This window comes from Cetorhinus maximus, chromosome 16, assembly GCF_964194155.1.
Source record: "Cetorhinus maximus chromosome 16, sCetMax3.hap1.1, whole genome shotgun sequence".
Taxonomy (NCBI): Eukaryota; Metazoa; Chordata; class Chondrichthyes; order Lamniformes; family Cetorhinidae; genus Cetorhinus; species Cetorhinus maximus.
In genome coordinates, this window is record NC_135894.1 from 62,631,874 (window position 1) to 62,650,059 (window position 18,186).

At 42.9% G+C, this 18,186-nt stretch overlaps 1 protein-coding gene across 1 annotated transcript; it reads left to right on the plus strand.

The window, feature by feature from the left end:
• Positions 1–1,902: 1,902 nt before the first annotated feature.
• On the plus strand, positions 1,903–17,906 carry LOC144691620 (uroplakin-1b-like). Its single transcript, XM_078559899.1, has 7 exons — positions 1,903–1,991; positions 4,866–5,066; positions 5,747–5,821; positions 7,785–7,907; positions 8,779–8,958; positions 16,091–16,174; positions 17,492–17,906. Exons 1-7 carry the CDS (start codon positions 1,923–1,925, stop codon positions 17,540–17,542), a joined length of 783 nt encoding a protein of 260 aa, XP_078416025.1. The 5' UTR covers positions 1,903–1,922; the 3' UTR covers positions 17,543–17,906.
• The last annotated feature ends 280 nt before the right edge of the window (positions 17,907–18,186 follow it).

Genomic DNA, 18,186 nt, shown 5'->3' on the forward strand with positions numbered 1-18,186 from the left:
ATGCTGGGGTGGAATTCTTTTGGCTGCTGCAGTCCTCTGATATCTGTCCAACTGATCAGGAGGCTATCTGACCATTTTGTGTATAGTGTCCAACTTTTGATAATCCTACCTGCACTTGATAGCCTCAACCACTCCCTTTCCTAAAGGGATAGTACCTGAGCTCCACGTGCTGTTTCCATATCTCTGATTTTCATTGCTGTGCCTTCAATTGCCTGTGCCTGAAGTTCTGAAATTCCCTCTCCTCCATTTTAAAAATGTTCCTTAATACCTACTCACTTAATCAAGCATTTAGCTGTTGATATGAGCATGCTTGTGAAGCATGATGTTTAAAATATAGTGACAGTTTTACTTACTGTTTCTAAGTGCAGCAATTGTTGGCTTTGCTGTGATCATGTAATTTAGCATTTTAAAAAATCCTTCGTGGGATGAGTGTTGAGCTAGGCCAGTATTTGTTGCCCATCCCTAATTGCCCTTGTGAAGGTGGTGAGCTGCCTTCTTGAACTGCTGCAGTCCATGTGGTGTAGGTACACCCACAGTGCTATTAGGGAGGGAGTTCCAGGATTTTGACCTAGTGACAGTGAAGGGATGGTGATTATGGTTCCAAATCAGGATGGTGTGTGACTTGGATGGGAACTTGCAGGTGATGTCCTCATGCATCTATAGCCCTTACCTTCTAGGTAATAAAGGTTGTGGATTTGGGAAGTGCCGTCAGAAGCCTTGATGAGTTGCTGCATTGCGTCTTGTAGATGTGCACTGGTACCACTGAGGATTGAATGTAGGATATGTGTAATCACTGGCTTAATTCTGTATGGCAATGCATTTGCTCCATTCTGTTAGAAATCTCTGAAGGCCGAGGGGCATGTTAGTGGGGTGGTTAAAAAGGCATATGGGGCACTTGCCTTTATCGATCGAGGCATAGATTACAAAAGTAGGGAGGTCATGTTGGAGTTGTATAGAACTTTGGTGAGGCCACAGCTGGAGTACTGTGTGCAGTTCTGGTCATCACGTTATAGGAAGGATGTGATTGTACTGGAGGGGGTGCAGAGGAGATTCACCAGGATGTTGCCTGGGATGAAACATTTAGGTTATGAAGAGGGGTTGGATAGATTTGGGTTGTTTTCGTTGGAGCAGAGAAGACTGAGGGGCGACCTGTTCGAAGTGTACAAGATTATGAGGGGCATGGACAGGGTGGATAGGGAGCAGCTGTTCCCCTTAGTTGAAGGGTCAGTCATGAGGGGACACAAGTTCAAGGTGAGGGGCAGGAGGTTTAGGGGGATGTGAGGAAAAACTTTTTTACCCAGAGGGTGGTGACGGTCTGGAATGCACTGCGTGGGAGGGTGATGGAGGCGGGTTGCCTCACATCCTTTAAAAATTACCTGGATGAGCACTTGGCACGTCATTACATTCAAGGCTATGGGCCAAGTGCTGGTAAATAGTATTAGGTAGGTAGGTCAGGTGTTTCTCACGAGTCGGTGCAGACTCGATGGGCCGATTCTGTGATTTGTGACTGCTTGTCTATGGATGCTATGTGAGCTCAACTGTGATTTTGAAGGCTTCGTGGTGCATGAATAGAAATAATTAGATAACTGGACTTGTGTATTTTGAGGAATCTTTTTACCTCCTTTGACTTTTTAACATCCTTTATTACTAACGGCTGCTGTAAAGAACTAGTAAATGTATTGCATTTCTCTACCACTTTGAAGCTCAAACTTAGGCAATACTATCATCCAGAACAGAAGAAGTATCTCTGCTTATAGGTTACATTCTAGAATTATAAAGCAGCACACTTTCATTTTCCTTTTGAGATTCAATACTTTCAATATCACTGCAATAGATTGGTAATTTGAATATGCCAGATTAAAAGGAATTTTAAAATGTTGAGTGTATTTTTTTTTTGTTTGCTATTTTTAGCTGATCAGAAAATGGCAAAAGCAAGTTCTGGAGTGAGGGTTTTCCAAGGCCTGCTCATTTTTGGAAATGTGGTCATCATGGTATGTATTGGTTGAATGTTTTGTTGAATTATGTGCTCATGTTACTGTATTTAAAAATGGCACTAGGTTTGTTAATCTGCTGAAGGAAAATTATGTTCCCATGTAGTTTTCATAAGTTTTTTTGCATATTTATAGGTCCTTCATTATGATTTCACACTTCCAATTCATTAGCGGTGACTGGCATACGATGAGTCTATATAAGACCATAAGGCATAGGAGCAGAAATTAGGCCATTTGGCCCATCGAGTCTGCTCCGCCATTCAATCATGGCTGATAAGTTTCTCAACCCCATTCTCCCGCCTTCTCCCTGTAACCTTTGATCCCCTTACCAATCAAGAACCTATCTATCTCGGTCTTAAATACGCTCAATGGCCTGGCCTCCACAGCCTTCTGTGGCAATGAATTCCATAGATTATTCCATAGATATTCATCTTCTTTCCACTGTCTACATCAAACTGAATATCAACTTCAGGAAATTATGCCTGACAAGTAAGAGGTTCCAGTAATACCAGGCCTCTGGGACCAAGTATTGCAGGCGTCGTGTCCAATGTACTACATTCTTCATAGGGCTTCCAACCCTCCAGGATTGGTTTGGAATCTCCAGGACACTACTGTGTGCAACCCTGGAAAACAATCATCAAGACGTTATTTATTTTTAAAATTTTCTTTGAACATGTCTCTTTACCAGATGCAAAAAATATTGAAGAGGGTAGGAGGCTGTTTGGCTAATAGTCAAGCATCAGCCTATTTGGGTAATGAGTCTTTTTGCTTTTGCATTGGCATTGGAAGATGGTACATCACAATGTGTTGGCTGAATAATGGCTGGAGCTTTGGGTCAAGTGATATGGTGAAACCTCCAGGTATACATTTAATCAGATTTGGCAATCGTACTTCAAAGTAATCCAATTTATTAACTTCCTTGTATAATACCAGGGTCTAATGGATTAATTTGATTCTTGATGAGCTGACAATTACTGCACATTTGAAATTTGAGGGTATGTCTGAGCTAACAGCACACTAACCTGTTTGGTCTAGTGTTTTTTTTAAAGAAAAAAGCCACACATCTTGGCTACCAGGTTCCTTACTTTCTTTTCTTCCACTACGTTTGCAATGGGTGTCTTCATTTTATATTGAATCGCTAGATTCACCAAAACGAACCCCTAATAAATGTTTGTTCCTGTACCAAGTTCATTATGCTTCTAAGTGCCTAATACTGACTTTTGTCCAGTTTTCTTTCTAGTTGAGACCTGCCACACTTATTCTCCCATCCTGCGCATCCCTCTGGGATAATGTTAGCACGTCAACAGAGCATTCCTGTTCCTAGTGTCCCTCTCCAGATAATTTATCTCCCTAATCTTAAATCCAGTCTGACTTGATGTGGATATGAATTTTTCTCCCAACTAACCCTTAGTACTGAAGGTATCAATTTGCCCTGTTAAAGAAAATGCCTCACTAGACAGTGGAAACCAATCATCTAACCTGTAAAATTGGGTAGAAGACAAGGCAATCTTTGGTTTTTGTTTGAGGAGACTGTCTTGAACTAAGACTTCTCTAATACCTAAATTCTATTCAAGAAATTTGATTTTTTGCATTTCCTCTTTGTATGGCAGTGTTTCCTTCTGAATAAGATTCACATGCTTGGTATTGAAGATGAAACTATAGGTGTGTTCTCATAGGGTGGTTCCAACATTTTCCCAATTACTGGTTGGAGTGGCCCTTTTAAAAAAAACTTTGATGCGTAATGTGTGCAAGGAGGAAATTGAAATGACAAATGTCTGTGCCAATAAAATAGCTTTTTTTTTTAACATTTGTATCTGTTAAATGTTAATACAAAAGGTTTCTTTGTGTGCATGATATTTGGTTATTTATACAGATTCATTAAGCTAAACAGCTAAAAGACTGCTTTTTTGCACCTGTTGATTTAAAATTTTCTATTCAACAGGATAATTTAATTAGATTTTAAATAATATATCTCAAACTTGTATAGTCAAATTTCTAGTGAAGGGTGCCAGTGAAGGGTGTATGGACTCCCATCTTGGAACTAGATATGGGCAAGGATTGTTAACACCCTCGGCCTACACTTCCAGTAACTTGATTGATTGGTAAAGGCACAGCTCGGTGTTGAATTCTACCATATGGATGAAGAGCCGCCCACATGCGAAGTGTGAGTGTGTGTGCTGAGCTAACACCTGGGATGGTACCATAAATGATCAATGCTCCTGGACAAACTATTCAAAAATGTTGCTGGAAACTGAGTGGGAGGGATCAGATATTACATCTTCCCCCAGGAGCAGATATCCTCTAGGTTTGCACGTGACAAATGGGTATTTGGAGGGAAAGGTAGCTCATGACTTTTAAGCTTCACCTATTGGTAATTAATTGTCTTTCTTAATGGGGGTTGGAGTGGTGGATGAAAGGAATTCATTTAATAATTATGCTCGCTGAAGTATTTCCACGGGCCTTGTCATAATAAGTACATTTTGAGTTCTTTTTTAATGCATTGCACACCTTTTGGAATTTGCCACTGATGCTCCTGACTGGTCAAGTGAAGCTCCTAACTAATCTCTATAAAATCAACGTAGCATCTGAACTTCATGAGCATAGCCACTTTTTTCAATGAAGCAATATGCTTGATTTCTAGAATTTGATAATGAAAGAATGGTTGTTGGATTAATTTCCCGGCATTGACCTTTTTTAGTTATAATTTCTTCCCATGTGGAGCTATCTTCAGCTGCAAACTAGAAGACTGGCTCAGTCTATTTCTTTTAGTATTGTCTCTGTCCCAAGATGAAATGCCCCCATTTGTATGTCAAGATGCATTTGACAAAAATGATTAAAAATTGTCTATTAACCTTCTCCTCCTTCTGTTTGCAGTTGTGTGGCATTGCATTGATGGCTGAATGCATTTTCCATGTTTCGGATCAGTATGGCCTTTGGCCTTTACTTTCAGCTGCTCACAATGATGATATTTTTGCTGCAGCTTGGATTGGACTTTTTGTTGGCTTCTGCCTGTTTGTGCTGAGCGTGGTTGGTATATTTGGAGTCATGAAATCGGCCAAGAAAACTATCTTAGCAGTAAGTTTGAATTCTGCCCGACAAGTTGCAATTTATGAATCACTTTTAAAATTTGCTTTCATTAATAGGTTTGCCTACCCCATTATGTAGCTGGGCCTAAAACAATTTTTAAGAAATAAGGCCACAATCACTAACATAAGCATTGATTCCAGTCTGAAACACCCTGAGGTGGTTCCCTTGAACCTGGCATGGAACACTTTTTTTTTAGATCTGGTTGTAGGCTTTACTGTGACTGCTACGAAAGCAACAGCCTTTTTTTTAGAAATTCTGTATCATAAGTGTTTAATGAACAGAACTGTCATGTATATTGAATTGCTAGAATTTACTTAATGGATATATCATCTAAATGTTGGGTATTCCTTTAACTAAAGGAAAGAACAGTCACACATGATTATTCTGATATTTAAAATTATCTTTCCATGGTGTGATTGATTTAATTGGAATAACAGTTGTGGTGTACATCCAACTAGTTATGGAATTTAAGTCCCGGGATGTTGTCTTGAATGTGATAGTGTACCCTCCTCTTGAAGTTATGAAAATAGTAATTAATCTTGCTAGTATAATTATTCTGATTAGCAAGCAAAAAAGCATTACTGTTAACCAAGCAACTTGCAGTGATTATTTTGTTCTTCCTAGTTTAAGATTAGCCAGTAACTTGTCTTTTTGGTATTATTTTTCAGTACATTATTTTGATGCTAATTGTTTACATCTTTGAAGTTGCTTCATGTATCACAGCTGCAACACACAGGGACTATGTAAGTAACCATGCTCATTCATGAGCAACTGAGCTATTAATTTCATTGCTGACTATAAAGATCACAATCTGCAGTTAACTGGTCAAATTAACTCTTTTTTTGCTAATGGAATGGAAGTCCTATCTGGAGTGAATCATGGTAAATCCTGGTGCATAATTTCTATTTGGCATAATTTTACACAATTTGGCCATCTTTGAAGTCATAAAGATAACAAAGTGACAAGGAGCATAAATGTAACATTGGTGCTATAAAATAATGGGTTTAAGGAGGCTTTACTCTGCCTCTTGCCATCCAATAACAAACCTGGGAGTAATTAATGTTTCTAGTGACTGCTCCAAGGGGAGAAGTTCTACTTTGGATACTGGTCCCTCTTAGAATCTAAGTATAAATTGCAGACATGAACTAAGAGCTTGCAGAAATGCTGTAACCTATGTATTATAAAATTGAAGTATTTTCCTCTGACCTTGTTGGTGTTCAGAAGGTTTGACTACTGCATCAAGTTCAGATGCAAATTTACAAAATTCAGCTGATGACATCTGACAAGTTAAATGTTTTGACAGCAAAGATTTTGAGAACTATGACTAAAATGGATTCTGTTCGACTTGTATTTTCTGTGTTTGAATCAATGAAATGCAATAATTGACTGTGACCTTGCCACTGGTTACATACACATCCAGTCCTGCTCAAGTTCCCACAAATTGGCCCAGATCCTCTTCTTTGGAGGTACCCCAGAAGATGTGCTGGGGACCCCCAACCCGCCAGATGTCCCTAGTCAGAGACTGCATGGGAATTGCCAGGGAAGTTTCAACTTCTGCTGAGAACTACCTTGCACTTGAAACCATTTAACACTCCGATTTAAATCAGAGACTTTGAATGGTTCTGACTCTCTCTTAGCAGAATAGTTACCCAGGAAAGATTAGAAGGATTACACCACTTCAAACTCCTGGGTAACTATGGCATTCAATCTGATCAAATGGCTGGCAGCTCTTTGCTCCCAGGTACACCACAGGGATTGGTGCAGCCAAGGGTTGTGGGGGGCCTCTGGGCATGGGAGGCCTGAAAAGGAGGCAACACTCCTTCACTAACCTGTCCAGTGAAACCTTGTGGGCAGGACATTTGTCACTGGCTTCCTGCCAGTGTGTAAAATCCTACTAACAGTGGGTGAATGCCCTTGAATGATCATTAATTGGCCACTTAAAGATCTCAATTGGACCACGGGTGGGCAGGCCTTCTGATGCCTTTCCTCTGCCACTGGTAAAATTGTGGAGATGAGCAGGTAGGCATCAGGAATGTTGTCATGGCATTTTCCAAACCCCCCCCTCCACATGCCAGTCCACCCTGTAAAATTCAGCCAAACTCCCATTTGTAAAATCTTGTGGAAACATCAATGTTTTCACAAGATTGGAAAGATTTACCTTCTGAGTTATCTTGATGCAAAATAAGCTTGTAGTGACTGCTCATCCAAAGTCTACTGATTTTGTTTTTTCTCTTTTAAACAAGTTTGTCATATTCTTTTGAAAATCCAATGTATTGTCCCAGGCTTTATCTTTGAAGGATTGATTTTAATTAGAAATCCTAAAACCCAATTAAACTCTCTCTCTTTGGCTAGAATGTACAGATAGGTGCTGATGGACCTTGTGTATTTCAACTAAGGAAATTCATGTTTGCATTTGGTGGGAAATTCTACACACACCCTGAATTCTGATGCTTTCCCTTGAATTGTTAAACCTGTCTCTTCAGGCTTTGAGTCCTATTGTTTAGTTTGCTTTGTTTTTTTAACATTCCATCACAGGATGTGGGTGCTGTTGGCTAGGCCAGCATTTTTTTTTGCCCATCCCTAATTACCCTGAGAAGGTGGTCCTTTTTATGTTGGATGTCCATTTTGCTTGGGATATTTCATAGATTAACTTAACTTGTATATATTTGATTTTTTTTCAACATTTTCCTAAAAATTATTCTGCAGTTGGTTCCCAACTTCTTCCTCAAGCAAATGCTCCAGTTGTACGATAACCGAAACTGGCAGAATGAAGATCAATTCAAAAATTATTTAGGCCTCACCAAAACTTGGAACCGTATCATGACAAATGTAAGTAAGGCAGAATAGGGATAAAGAACTTGTGTATACTGAAGTAGGCGAATAAGTGATATTTGGGTGGAATGAGTAGAACATTTGGGATTATTTCATTCTAGAGATGAGCAAACCCAGGTATTTTTGACACTCAAGATCCAGAGGTCAGGGTTTGAATTAAAGTCATTGGAATAAATTAGTTACTTTACACAATAATGCAGGACAGGAAGTGGGCCTCGGAGTGAATCTTTTTGACTGTTAAGAACCTGTGATTATCAGGATTTTAAAAATGACACCTTTTTAAATAAAATGGAAACAGTTAAACATAGTTGTCAGTATTTTGGAAGATTGATCTACACCTGATTTATTAACTCCTTGATAGTTGGAAACAACAGATGAGATGAAAGATCCCTTTATGGGCCATCCATGTTCTATTTGCCAGTGTGATCTTGTCCTTCTGGCTCAAACTCTCATACCACTCTTAATATTTCCAGCTGTTTTTGTTCTGCTTATCTTCTAACTACTGTACTGACAAATTATTAAGCACATGTTTTCATTAGTGGCGATGTAAATTTTCAGAGTTGATGTGTATTACCAGCACAGTATTGGGATTTTTGCCTAGTTTTGAAGGAAGTTTGCTGTAACTGTGAAATCACATTAAGTTATTTAACAGAACTATGCAGACAATGTACTAGCTATTTAGATTTTACAGGTAGCCCATTGGGTGAAAAAGGACACTTTATACTTTTTTTTAATGTAGGAATTGTTTGGGGTGGGTGAAGGAGGAGAGATTTACTTAACCTACCACATCTGTGGAACAAACTTTATCATGCTTTCTCTTGTCAAGAGACAGAATGCACATCTTTACGTAATTCTTCATTCCTTGCAGAATAATTGCTGTGGAGTAAATGGGCCACAGGACTGGATTCAGTTCAACTCTTCATTCAGATCAACCCACCTTGATTCTGACTTCCCCTGGCCTCGCGAATGTTGTGTAACTGACTCATTTAACCGGATCCAAGAATTGAATGCTTGCAAACTTGGTGTTCGTGGCTATATTTATGATCAGGTAATGCAAAGATTTGGATTATGCAACTTGCTTGCTATTGGTGAAACTGCACTTGGAGTACTGTATACAGTTTTGATCTCCTTCCTTAAAGCTGACCTGAAGAAAGTTCACTAGGCTGATTCCTGGGATGAAAGGGTTACCTTATGAGGAAAGGTTGAGCAGGTTGGGTTTGTTTCATTTCAAAGAATGACAGGTGATCTCCTTGAAACATAAGATTCTGAGGGGGTGTGACAGGGTAGATGCTGAGAGCATGTTTCTCATGGGACATTCTAGAATGAAGGGACAGTTTTAAATGGGAGACCCTTTTTTTTTAGATGATGGTCAGAAGACATTTCTTCCAAGGGTCGTTAAGTCTTTGAAATTTTCTACCACAGAGCAGTGGAGGCTGGGTCATGGAATATATTCAAGGCTGAGTTAGATAGATTTTTGACCTATAAGGAAGTCGAAGGTTATGGGGACAGGCAGGAAAGTGGAGTTAAGACTGCAATCTAATCTGCATGTGAATTTTATTTTAAATGATTCTGTGATTTTCCAGGGGTAGCAAATAACAGTTTGTTAAATAGAGTCAACCCCACTGTGATGTATTCCCACTAGAAATGGCAATATTTAATGTTCCTGTGTCCTAGAGACACCAGACACCTGTAGCACCACCTAGCTTTATCCCAATAATTGTAACTTAGGGCACAACTTTCCGTGCCCACTGGCATCGGGTGTGATCAGTGGCAGGAGCGGACAATATGGCGCAATCGATTTCACGACGGTGGGAAACCAGTTCCCGACCATCTGCCCAGCCCACTGACAGCGGGGCCTCGTTTCCTGCCATCGGACATCAGGATAGGTCATTGTGATAGGTCAGCATATTGTTATCAGGCCAGCCCGCTGGAATCATCCCCCACCCCACCCTGCTGGATTGTCTGTCCACGTTGGTGGGAAAGCACACTGACGTGTTTCACAGCAGCACATAAAAGGCATGCACTTGGCTGCCTGCACTTTGAGGGGAACTCAGAGGTGAGTACACAGCAATGTTGTGCAGCGCTTACCAGGGTCGCCTGTTGGACTTCAAACTTCAGGGATGTCGGGGGGACGGTTAAGGGCACAGCCCTGCCATTTAGGTGACTGGCGGAGGCAGGGGGCAAGGGCAGCCCAGCCGTTGAATATAGTGCACAAGCATTCGGGTGGGGTGGACAAGGAAAGTGGCCACGCATTCAGGAAACCTGTAGGAAGTGACCATTCCTCTGCAATTGAGACAGTTCAGGTGCAGCCACATTGATATAATTGGGGTCGGGCTCCTAGCTTATCTGCCCACTCAAGCAACACGGAGGCTTCAAAGTGCCATGAAGTGCTCCAGATCTTCCCCCACCCCACCCTGCCCCAGACTGCAAGCCCATGAGCATTTTAGTGGACTGCAGAGCAGTTGAACGACTGCACACATTGTACAATCTCCTCGCTAAAGCTGGCCATGGAACAGTCACTGCTGGAGGCGCTCACTGACCCTTGCAATGTCAGCATCCTGGTTTGGACCAGTCTCCACCATGGTTCAAACTGACAGGGCAGACATGCAGCGTATTAATCTCTGGCCATTCAAGTGGTGGCCAGCACTCTCTGGGAAGCGTTAAGGGGCCATCACACTTAACCAGGTGCGTTTCTCTTTCATCCTGCAGGAGGAGTACATCAGGATCATGGAGCCTGGTGAACTAGCTGTGTGCCTGATGGCCTACAGAGCATGAAGATGACGGAGGAGAGAGCGACCAAGGCCCCTGGCTGTGCAGAGGCGGCAACCTCAGGAAGAAGGGGCAGCTGGGGCTTCTGCACACGCCACCTAAGAGACATTGCAGGCTGGCGCCTAGCGATGACCAGGGCCTATAGATGCCGCCTTTCATTCCTGCAGATGACCAAGAACCAGTTGCTGAAGACTGTGCATGTCTAGGGAACTGGGTTGGTCATATCTGCCAGCTGCTGCAGGACTTTGCGCCAAGGGGACATGGAAGGCATCCACTGCCAGTGGCTGTGGAAGTGACAGCGGCGCTCAATTTTCACGCCGGTGGCTCCTTTCAGGGATCCACAAGTGACCTTTGGGATCTAGCAAACCTCCACCCACAAATGCATCCGCCTTTGTAAGGGCACACAACTTTGTGCATTTTGCCCAGCACCAGGACAGCCAGGATGCAGGAGAAATTGGATTCGCCCAAATCTCAGGTTTCCCACAGGTGCAGGGTGTCATCGATTGCACTCATGTGGTGCTCAGATCTCTGTTGTAACACATGGGCTACATCAACCGCAAGGGCTTCCATTCACTGACTGTGTGACTACCAGAAATGCATCCTGCAGGTATGTGCACAATTTCCAGGGAGTATGAATGACACCTACATCCTCAGTTGGTCACAGATCCCTGGAGTCTTCTAGGGTCCACAGAAGCTGCAGGGATGGTTCTTTGGGGACAAGGGCTACCCACAGAGGCCGTGGCTGATGACACCCATGTGGCGGCCTCCAACTGCAGTAGAATGACAGCATAATGAGGCTTATGCAGCAGCCCTGAACTTTGGTGGAGCTGAAGCTGAGGCTCCAGTGCCTGGACTGGCCTGGTGGAGCCCTGCAATATAGTCCAGAGGGTGTCATGCTTAGTCGTCTGCTGTGCCCTTTACAACCTGGCACTCCAACAGGCGGAGGAGCTGGCTGAGGAGGAGATGGAGGAGCTGCACATCTCTGAGGAGGATGCCGATGGGGATAAGGCTGAGGAGGCCCTCGGAGGCAATAATGACGGGGATGAGGCCCTTGCACTGGCCAGACAAGGCAGGCACACTCGGGAGGCTCTCATAGCTGCTAGATTTGTGGAGGATGATGAGAACATGCAGTGAGGTGACCCCCTAGTTCCTCACATTGCATCTGTGAACGTTTGACTCCAGTCTGGGTTATGGTAGTGGGAATAACCTCTGAGAATGCTCCTGTCATGGAGACATGGTGGAGGCTGTAATAGCCACTTGGTTGCAGGAGGATGATGACAACATGCAGCGAGGGCACTCTATAGACCTACACATAACCTCTGACAACGTCTGGCTGAGGGCAGCTCATTTGCACTCTGATCAGAGTCATATCAGAGCTGCAGCAATTAAACTTTGTGATCCTTTGTCCACCTTCACCTGAGCCCTTAAGGAGCATAGTATCAGTGGTCGCAGATGCTGAAGAGATGGGGCTAGCCCCACTTTAAAGGTGCTGAGAGCACACACAAGGAGAGAACTCTGACACCTGCCCACTACATTCTGGCAGCAATGACCAGCACCGCCGAGGTGCAGGCATCAGTAATGTGTCCAGGGAGTGTGAGGCTGGACCATCACTGCGGTCTGAAGGCTGCACAGAGCACAGGGAAGAGGCCCTGGACTGAGACACCTGCTTTTATCTTGTTTAGAAAGGTTTCACATCTGAGTAACCAGAACACAGCTCACCTGAACAAGGAGCCATAGGCAGGGAGACATTCTTGGGAGTATATTGACAATAGTGAACAGTATGAACAAGTGATCAGCACCCATGCCCAGGCTGTGTAGCATTATTGACCCTCTTAACCACATTTTGGTTTGATGTTTGTAAGTTTTCTTTAGTCTTTGTCTTTGGTTTTGTAGTGACCCTAACTTATTTTATTTTATCCCTCATTTTTTGTTAATTTAATTTATTTGGTTGACTCAAAGAGTTAATTTTCCTTAACTTTCCTAACCCTGCCGCTACATCTTGGTGCTCCCTGGACATCCACAGCGGAGATGGAGGCAGCCTGCTGACTGTGATGCCCTGTCTGCGATGACTCTGGAGGGCCAAGGCTTGGAGGGCCCCAGCCTGCTTTCAGGGTCCTGCTGTGTGGCCGTGGCACCCTCCTCAATGTGTGGAGCTGGAGCTGCTGAGGTCACAGGAAGAGGGGATTCAGATGATCTAGACACTCTCTCGGAGTCACCTGCGTGGATGGTCTGGAGTGTGGATCTGCTAATCCTCCTTCCCATCGGTGCCCCAGGCTGACTCCTTGAGGACCAGGGGTAGCTGGAGTGAGATTGAGCTGCCTGGCAGCCCTCTTGCATAAACACTGGAGGTCAACTATGGCATCAACGATGGAGTTGAGCCCGCGCAGCAATGCAGGATCAAAGTGCTGGACCAAGGTCTCCGTGGCAGCCGCCATCCTTCCAGTGTTGACCTCAGTATGTTGGCATGCCGTGCTATCACCTCCACCAGAAGGTGGACGGACTCCATCATGCCTTATAATCTGAGGAATGCAGTGGACATCCCTTCCTGATGTTCCCTAGCTTGCCTTTGCAGCTCCAGAAACTGTGACATGACCGAGGCTAGAGGTTCGTCATCTGACTCGGACTCAGCAACGTTCTGGCCTCCAGCAGTCCTCCGAGTGCCGGACACCTGGGAAGTCCCTGCTGCCACCTGCTGTGGATCAGATGGTGCAATGTGTTCACCAGATTGTGATCCCGAGGCTATTCTAAAGCTAAGTCCCACCGAGATGTGTGTCTCTGTGCTGGTGGAGGATGTGGGTGAGTGCTGTGATGGGACTTCAGGGAGGGTGCCTCAAGACTCATCTTCAGGGCTTGATTGTAGGCCCTGGGTTGTAGACTCAGTCAACTGTTTCCCAGATGTGCCTGCAAAAGCAAGGAGAGATAATTAGTGCATGGCAGTGGCCTGTTTTAAAAAAAAAACTCATCACTCACATCATGGTTGCCTGATGGATGTTGCACTGCTGGACCCTCACTTGGTAGAGCAGCGCTGATCTCACCGTCAGTTCCGGACCAATCTAGATGCTCGCCGGCCATTTGAATAGCTCTGTTTTCAAAACGTGTAAGGACCTTGATTTCGGGCATTCCACAACCTCTCCTTGTTATGTCAGCCTGTCCTGGATGGATAGTGATGGAGAACGTGTAAGCAAGATGCCTGCCAGGCCAGATAAGTGTCTGGTATGTGTGGGTGGTGAGTGGTCCCATGAACAGGATGAGGACAATGACGATGAGTGTGAATGGTGGTGTCCCTCGAACCAGCAGTGAGTAAGGGGCCTGTGGATGTATGGAGAGTGAGTTGAGAATGATGAGTGATTTTAGCCTGGCAGAATGGAGGTGATCATTTGGCCTCCTGCAGCACTGGGTGGCTGTCCTCTTTTGAAGGGCATTGGTGCTGACTGCCTCCCAAGCTGGGTTAGTGCTGTTGCCAGCATCCTGTGGTGAGAGCGGGAGTAGGGGACATCCCAGCATCCAAAAGGCACTCGAGGGGTGCGCCGCTGAACCTGGGGGCTGCAACCGTCTTCGGTTTTAGGGCCATGTCTTCCGTGCAGCAGTGGTGGTCTGGAAGCACTGAGATATGTGCTTGTAGCTGGACTTTAAACATGGCGCCTGGTGTGATGCAGCTGAGGGTGATGGTGGGCGAACGAGAGCCTGTCTGCTATGGAAATAGCATGTTTCCCGGGAGTGCATAAATGTGGTGGGTTTAGGACGGTAAGGCGTGAAAACCTGCCATCATGGCCAGTGGGTAAAATGTTTTGCCTGCCTGCTACTGCACTTAGTGCAAATCTGGAACAGTTCTGCCCTTGGGTTGGGGGGAGGGTGTGGGTAAACTGTAGCATTTAAAGGTTTCTCCATGGGTTTTTAAGGTGATTAGGAATTTAAAGAAACTAATTTAGTGCCATATTCTGTATTCATAAATGCAAATTCCATTTTTTTTAAATTGAGCTCAGAAGTAAAGCTGTCACTTGTGCCTGAGCCTAAAATAAACTATTGCACATAAGCACAAGTAACAATGACTTCCATTTGCAGGAAAGCAATTGTGTATTAAGGTCCCTCTTAAAGCTAATTATTAATAGTTTAGGATATTTTGGCCGTATTCCTTTTTTCCACAAAAGATGCAGAGAAAGTAATTTCTTAAATGGTGAATTTGCACAGGTTTAAAAAGAATTGTTTCAGACTTTTTTTTTTATGTATCAAAGCCAGGCATTGATACTTGTCCAGGATGATCAGAGCCCCACTTGTTTATGTTTGATCACCTGGGGGGGAAGGGAAATGGATTGTGTGAATTCCAGGTGGGTCAGCCTCTAAGCCTAGCTAAAACTCTCTCTTCATAGGTCCAATATGGTCTGTGTACGGAGGAGGCATCCTCTACAGTTTTTCTTCTGGCCTTGTGTGCACCAGGATGACCTTGGAGAAGGCTCATGAGATGTGCATTTGGACACTGTTGGATACAGTTATAGTTGAAAGAACCAAATCCTAATTGGGTACAATATCTTTAGCATGGGCAATTGCAGTAAGGGCACCCTCCTCTTGGTGCCATGCTTCTAACAAAAATACACTAGGCAACCTTCACTGTTCTCCTTGGTTTAAGGGGGCCAATAAAAGTCATGAGAGAGTCCTGGCAATCAGTCACATGGGGTTGAGGGGAAGGAATACATAAAGGTTGACAGGAGGGACATTCTATGAAACTACTTTCAAAGGGTGTGTGACAGCAATTTTGATTACTGACTCTTGTAGCTAATCACTGCACTAGGAAATGCCAGGAACCAAACCACAACTTCCTACAAGGATAAAGGGAAACAGACTCATAGGTGGTGAGAAAGATTCATTCATTGTAAGGGTGGAGTTTGAAAATTGGCTTGAAGTTGAGCAAGGTGACTCACTGAAGTGTTCTCTTCATTTTTAAATTGTTTTGATGGAATAACTGATCTGTGTGTAATTCCTATCTGGTCTTACCTGTGCAAAATATGTGAATATCTAGCTCTGATCATGGGGATGCTGCTGTTGCACCCCTGAGTAACAATACTCCACAAGTTAACTCCCAAAAGTAAGTACCCCAGATTGTCTATGGAGTAGTCGACACCATGGGAGCTGAGAAGATAACTATAGCAAATTTGCAACCATCTCCAGTGCAGGTTTTTTTCCTTTTTGCCCTGCTTGACTGTATTAGACAAGCAATGATTCCTTTTGTGGTCTGCTGACCAACATGTCATACCACCATGTGCTCATTCTATTCAATATGATTAATTAATGCAAAGATGTAAATGTCAGCTCCTTGATCCAAGAGGAAGCTTGGGGTTTTTTTATTTATACAACTTATTTAAAAATTGCTACACCATGCAAGTTTTTTTTTTCTAACCTGTCTTTCATTTTTGCAGGGATGCTTTGAATTTATTTCTGGTCCTCTGAATAGACATGCTTGGGGTGTGGCATGGTTTGGATTTGCTATCCTCTGTTGGACTGTAAGTGATTCTTGTGTAAATATTTTACTGATAGTTAATGCATAGAATTTTCAGTTCTGTGCAATGTTACTTTCAAAATTTTAGTTGTTGTGCACAATCCCTCCTTTAAAATTTTGGGTGGCTGATTTACTTATCACCAAGCAATTAAGGCCTGTGCGGTACCTTGCAGGCTGCCATGTAGTTTAGTGGGAACATTGGTCCTGTGAATTCTAGAATATTTCTTGGTCTCATCAGTCAGATCTGAGCATTGCATCTCATCATCATATTTGATTTTTGAAACCTGATGCTGGATTTCAAAGCAAAAGCTGCAGATAGCTATATTTAACTTGATTCAAGTTTTCTTATACATCAAATTATTGTTTTGTCTGCTCCTTTTAACTTCTCCTGGAAATAATGACCTGTGCTGGGCTATGGCTCCATTTGGGTGCAAGCAGTTGCTGACTATCTTGCCTAGTTGTAATGTCTGCATTATTCAGCTGTGAGTGGAGGAGATTACAACTTTGATTTTTGTGCATACTTAACTGGAATTTAGCAACTCATACTGTAAAGATTGTAAACTTGCATTTTCCCGCAGCCCAGGAATGCCAAGGCAAACTCTGCACTACTGCATCCGCTGTTTCAGCACAGATGTGGTCTAAATGGCACAAGTAATTGAGCAATGAAAGGAGGTTATTCTTGGATGTGTCTCAATTGTCTATTTGTGTTTCTAACTGAAGCAACAGTATGTGTACTTTGTAGTAATAATCTGCAGCAAACGGGCCTCTTAAGTACACTAGAGCTCTCTCTTTTTGAAGTACTCAAAATTATAACTCTTTTAAATTTAATTGATTTGTTTGTTTTAACTATTTTACTCATGCAAAAATACTAAGGAATAGTGTATGCCTCTTGAATTGAGTCATGATTTGGGCTGAAGAAGAAGGTGAGGGGCACGGATGAGAGAAAAGGAGCAGATGAGTTGAGGCAAGGCTGTGGGTTCATGCTCGACTCCTGTCTAGAGGCCAAAATCTAGGCTGACATCCCAATGCAGTAATTGGGTAAAGTCATGATTGTCTTTTAGGTTAGATGTGAAGCAGTTACTCTAGATGTAAAACAGTGCATGGCACTTCAAGGAGGGAGTATGGGATTCTCTGTGGCATCTTAGCCAATATTTATTCAACCAGCATCACTAATAAACTACCTATTTTCACATTGCTATTTTTATTATCTTAATAGAACTTTGGGTAATATTAAAGGAATTGCTTTTTTGGTGTGTTTTTAAATAGATTATTTTGGATACACTTTACTACACAAGCTGACTTTCTTCTTTCTTGTTTTTAGTTCTTCGTCCTTGCTGGAGCAATGTACTACTATGCTATTCTGGATAATTAAAGATTGGCATTGGACTTCAAATATGGACTTGAAATCAAATGTGTTTGCAACCCTATCAGTCATGTGGCAATACTGAGGACTCTTGAACTGAACCTATGAAGTATTGGGAGTTGTAATCTGATCTTTTTGTATTCAATTGATTGTCTCTTATGCCTCAATTTGTTGCCCTGACAAAGACCTTTTGAAATAGTTGTAAGTCCTGTAAGTTTGTTGAACAGAGAAATTGGACCATGGTTCAGAAAACTGCAGTTCCCTTGTGTCTGAAATTAAACCCAGCAACATTTTTTTAATGTTGCTATGAAACTATAAACTGGTGGGAATTGGGCTTGATTCACCTCCCTGTAGCTTGTCAGCTGTTGATGGGGAAGAAAGGCATTTGAACCAGTTTTGAAAATGACTTCACATTTGTATGAGTTGGTGAGTTAGCCCTTACAGATTGAGGGATAGTTGAGCTGTGTTCAATTCTTAAATAATGGTTCATCTGCTCTGAGCTACACTAGTGATTAGAATTCAGTTCTACAGTTGGTAACTTGAGGGCAGAATATTACAAAATTAAATAGTGTTCCCTAAGAGGGGATTGTTTAGAAAGAAACCAATCCCTGAAGCCATTGTGCAGCAGGAAAGTATAAGCATATTTAATGGTC

Bases quoted from the DNA above. Each gene is read 5' to 3' on its own strand.
- LOC144691620 (XM_078559899.1), top strand. From the start codon at position 1,923: ATGGCAAAAGCAAGTTCTGGAGTGAGGGTTTTCCAAGGCCTGCTCATT. The intron at 1,992-4,865 runs GTATGTATTGGT...TTCTGTTTGCAG, and splicing joins TTGGAAATGTGGTCATCATG to TTGTGTGGCATTGCATTGAT. The intron at 5,822-7,784 runs GTAAGTAACCAT...ATTATTCTGCAG, and splicing joins CTGCAACACACAGGGACTAT to TTGGTTCCCAACTTCTTCCT.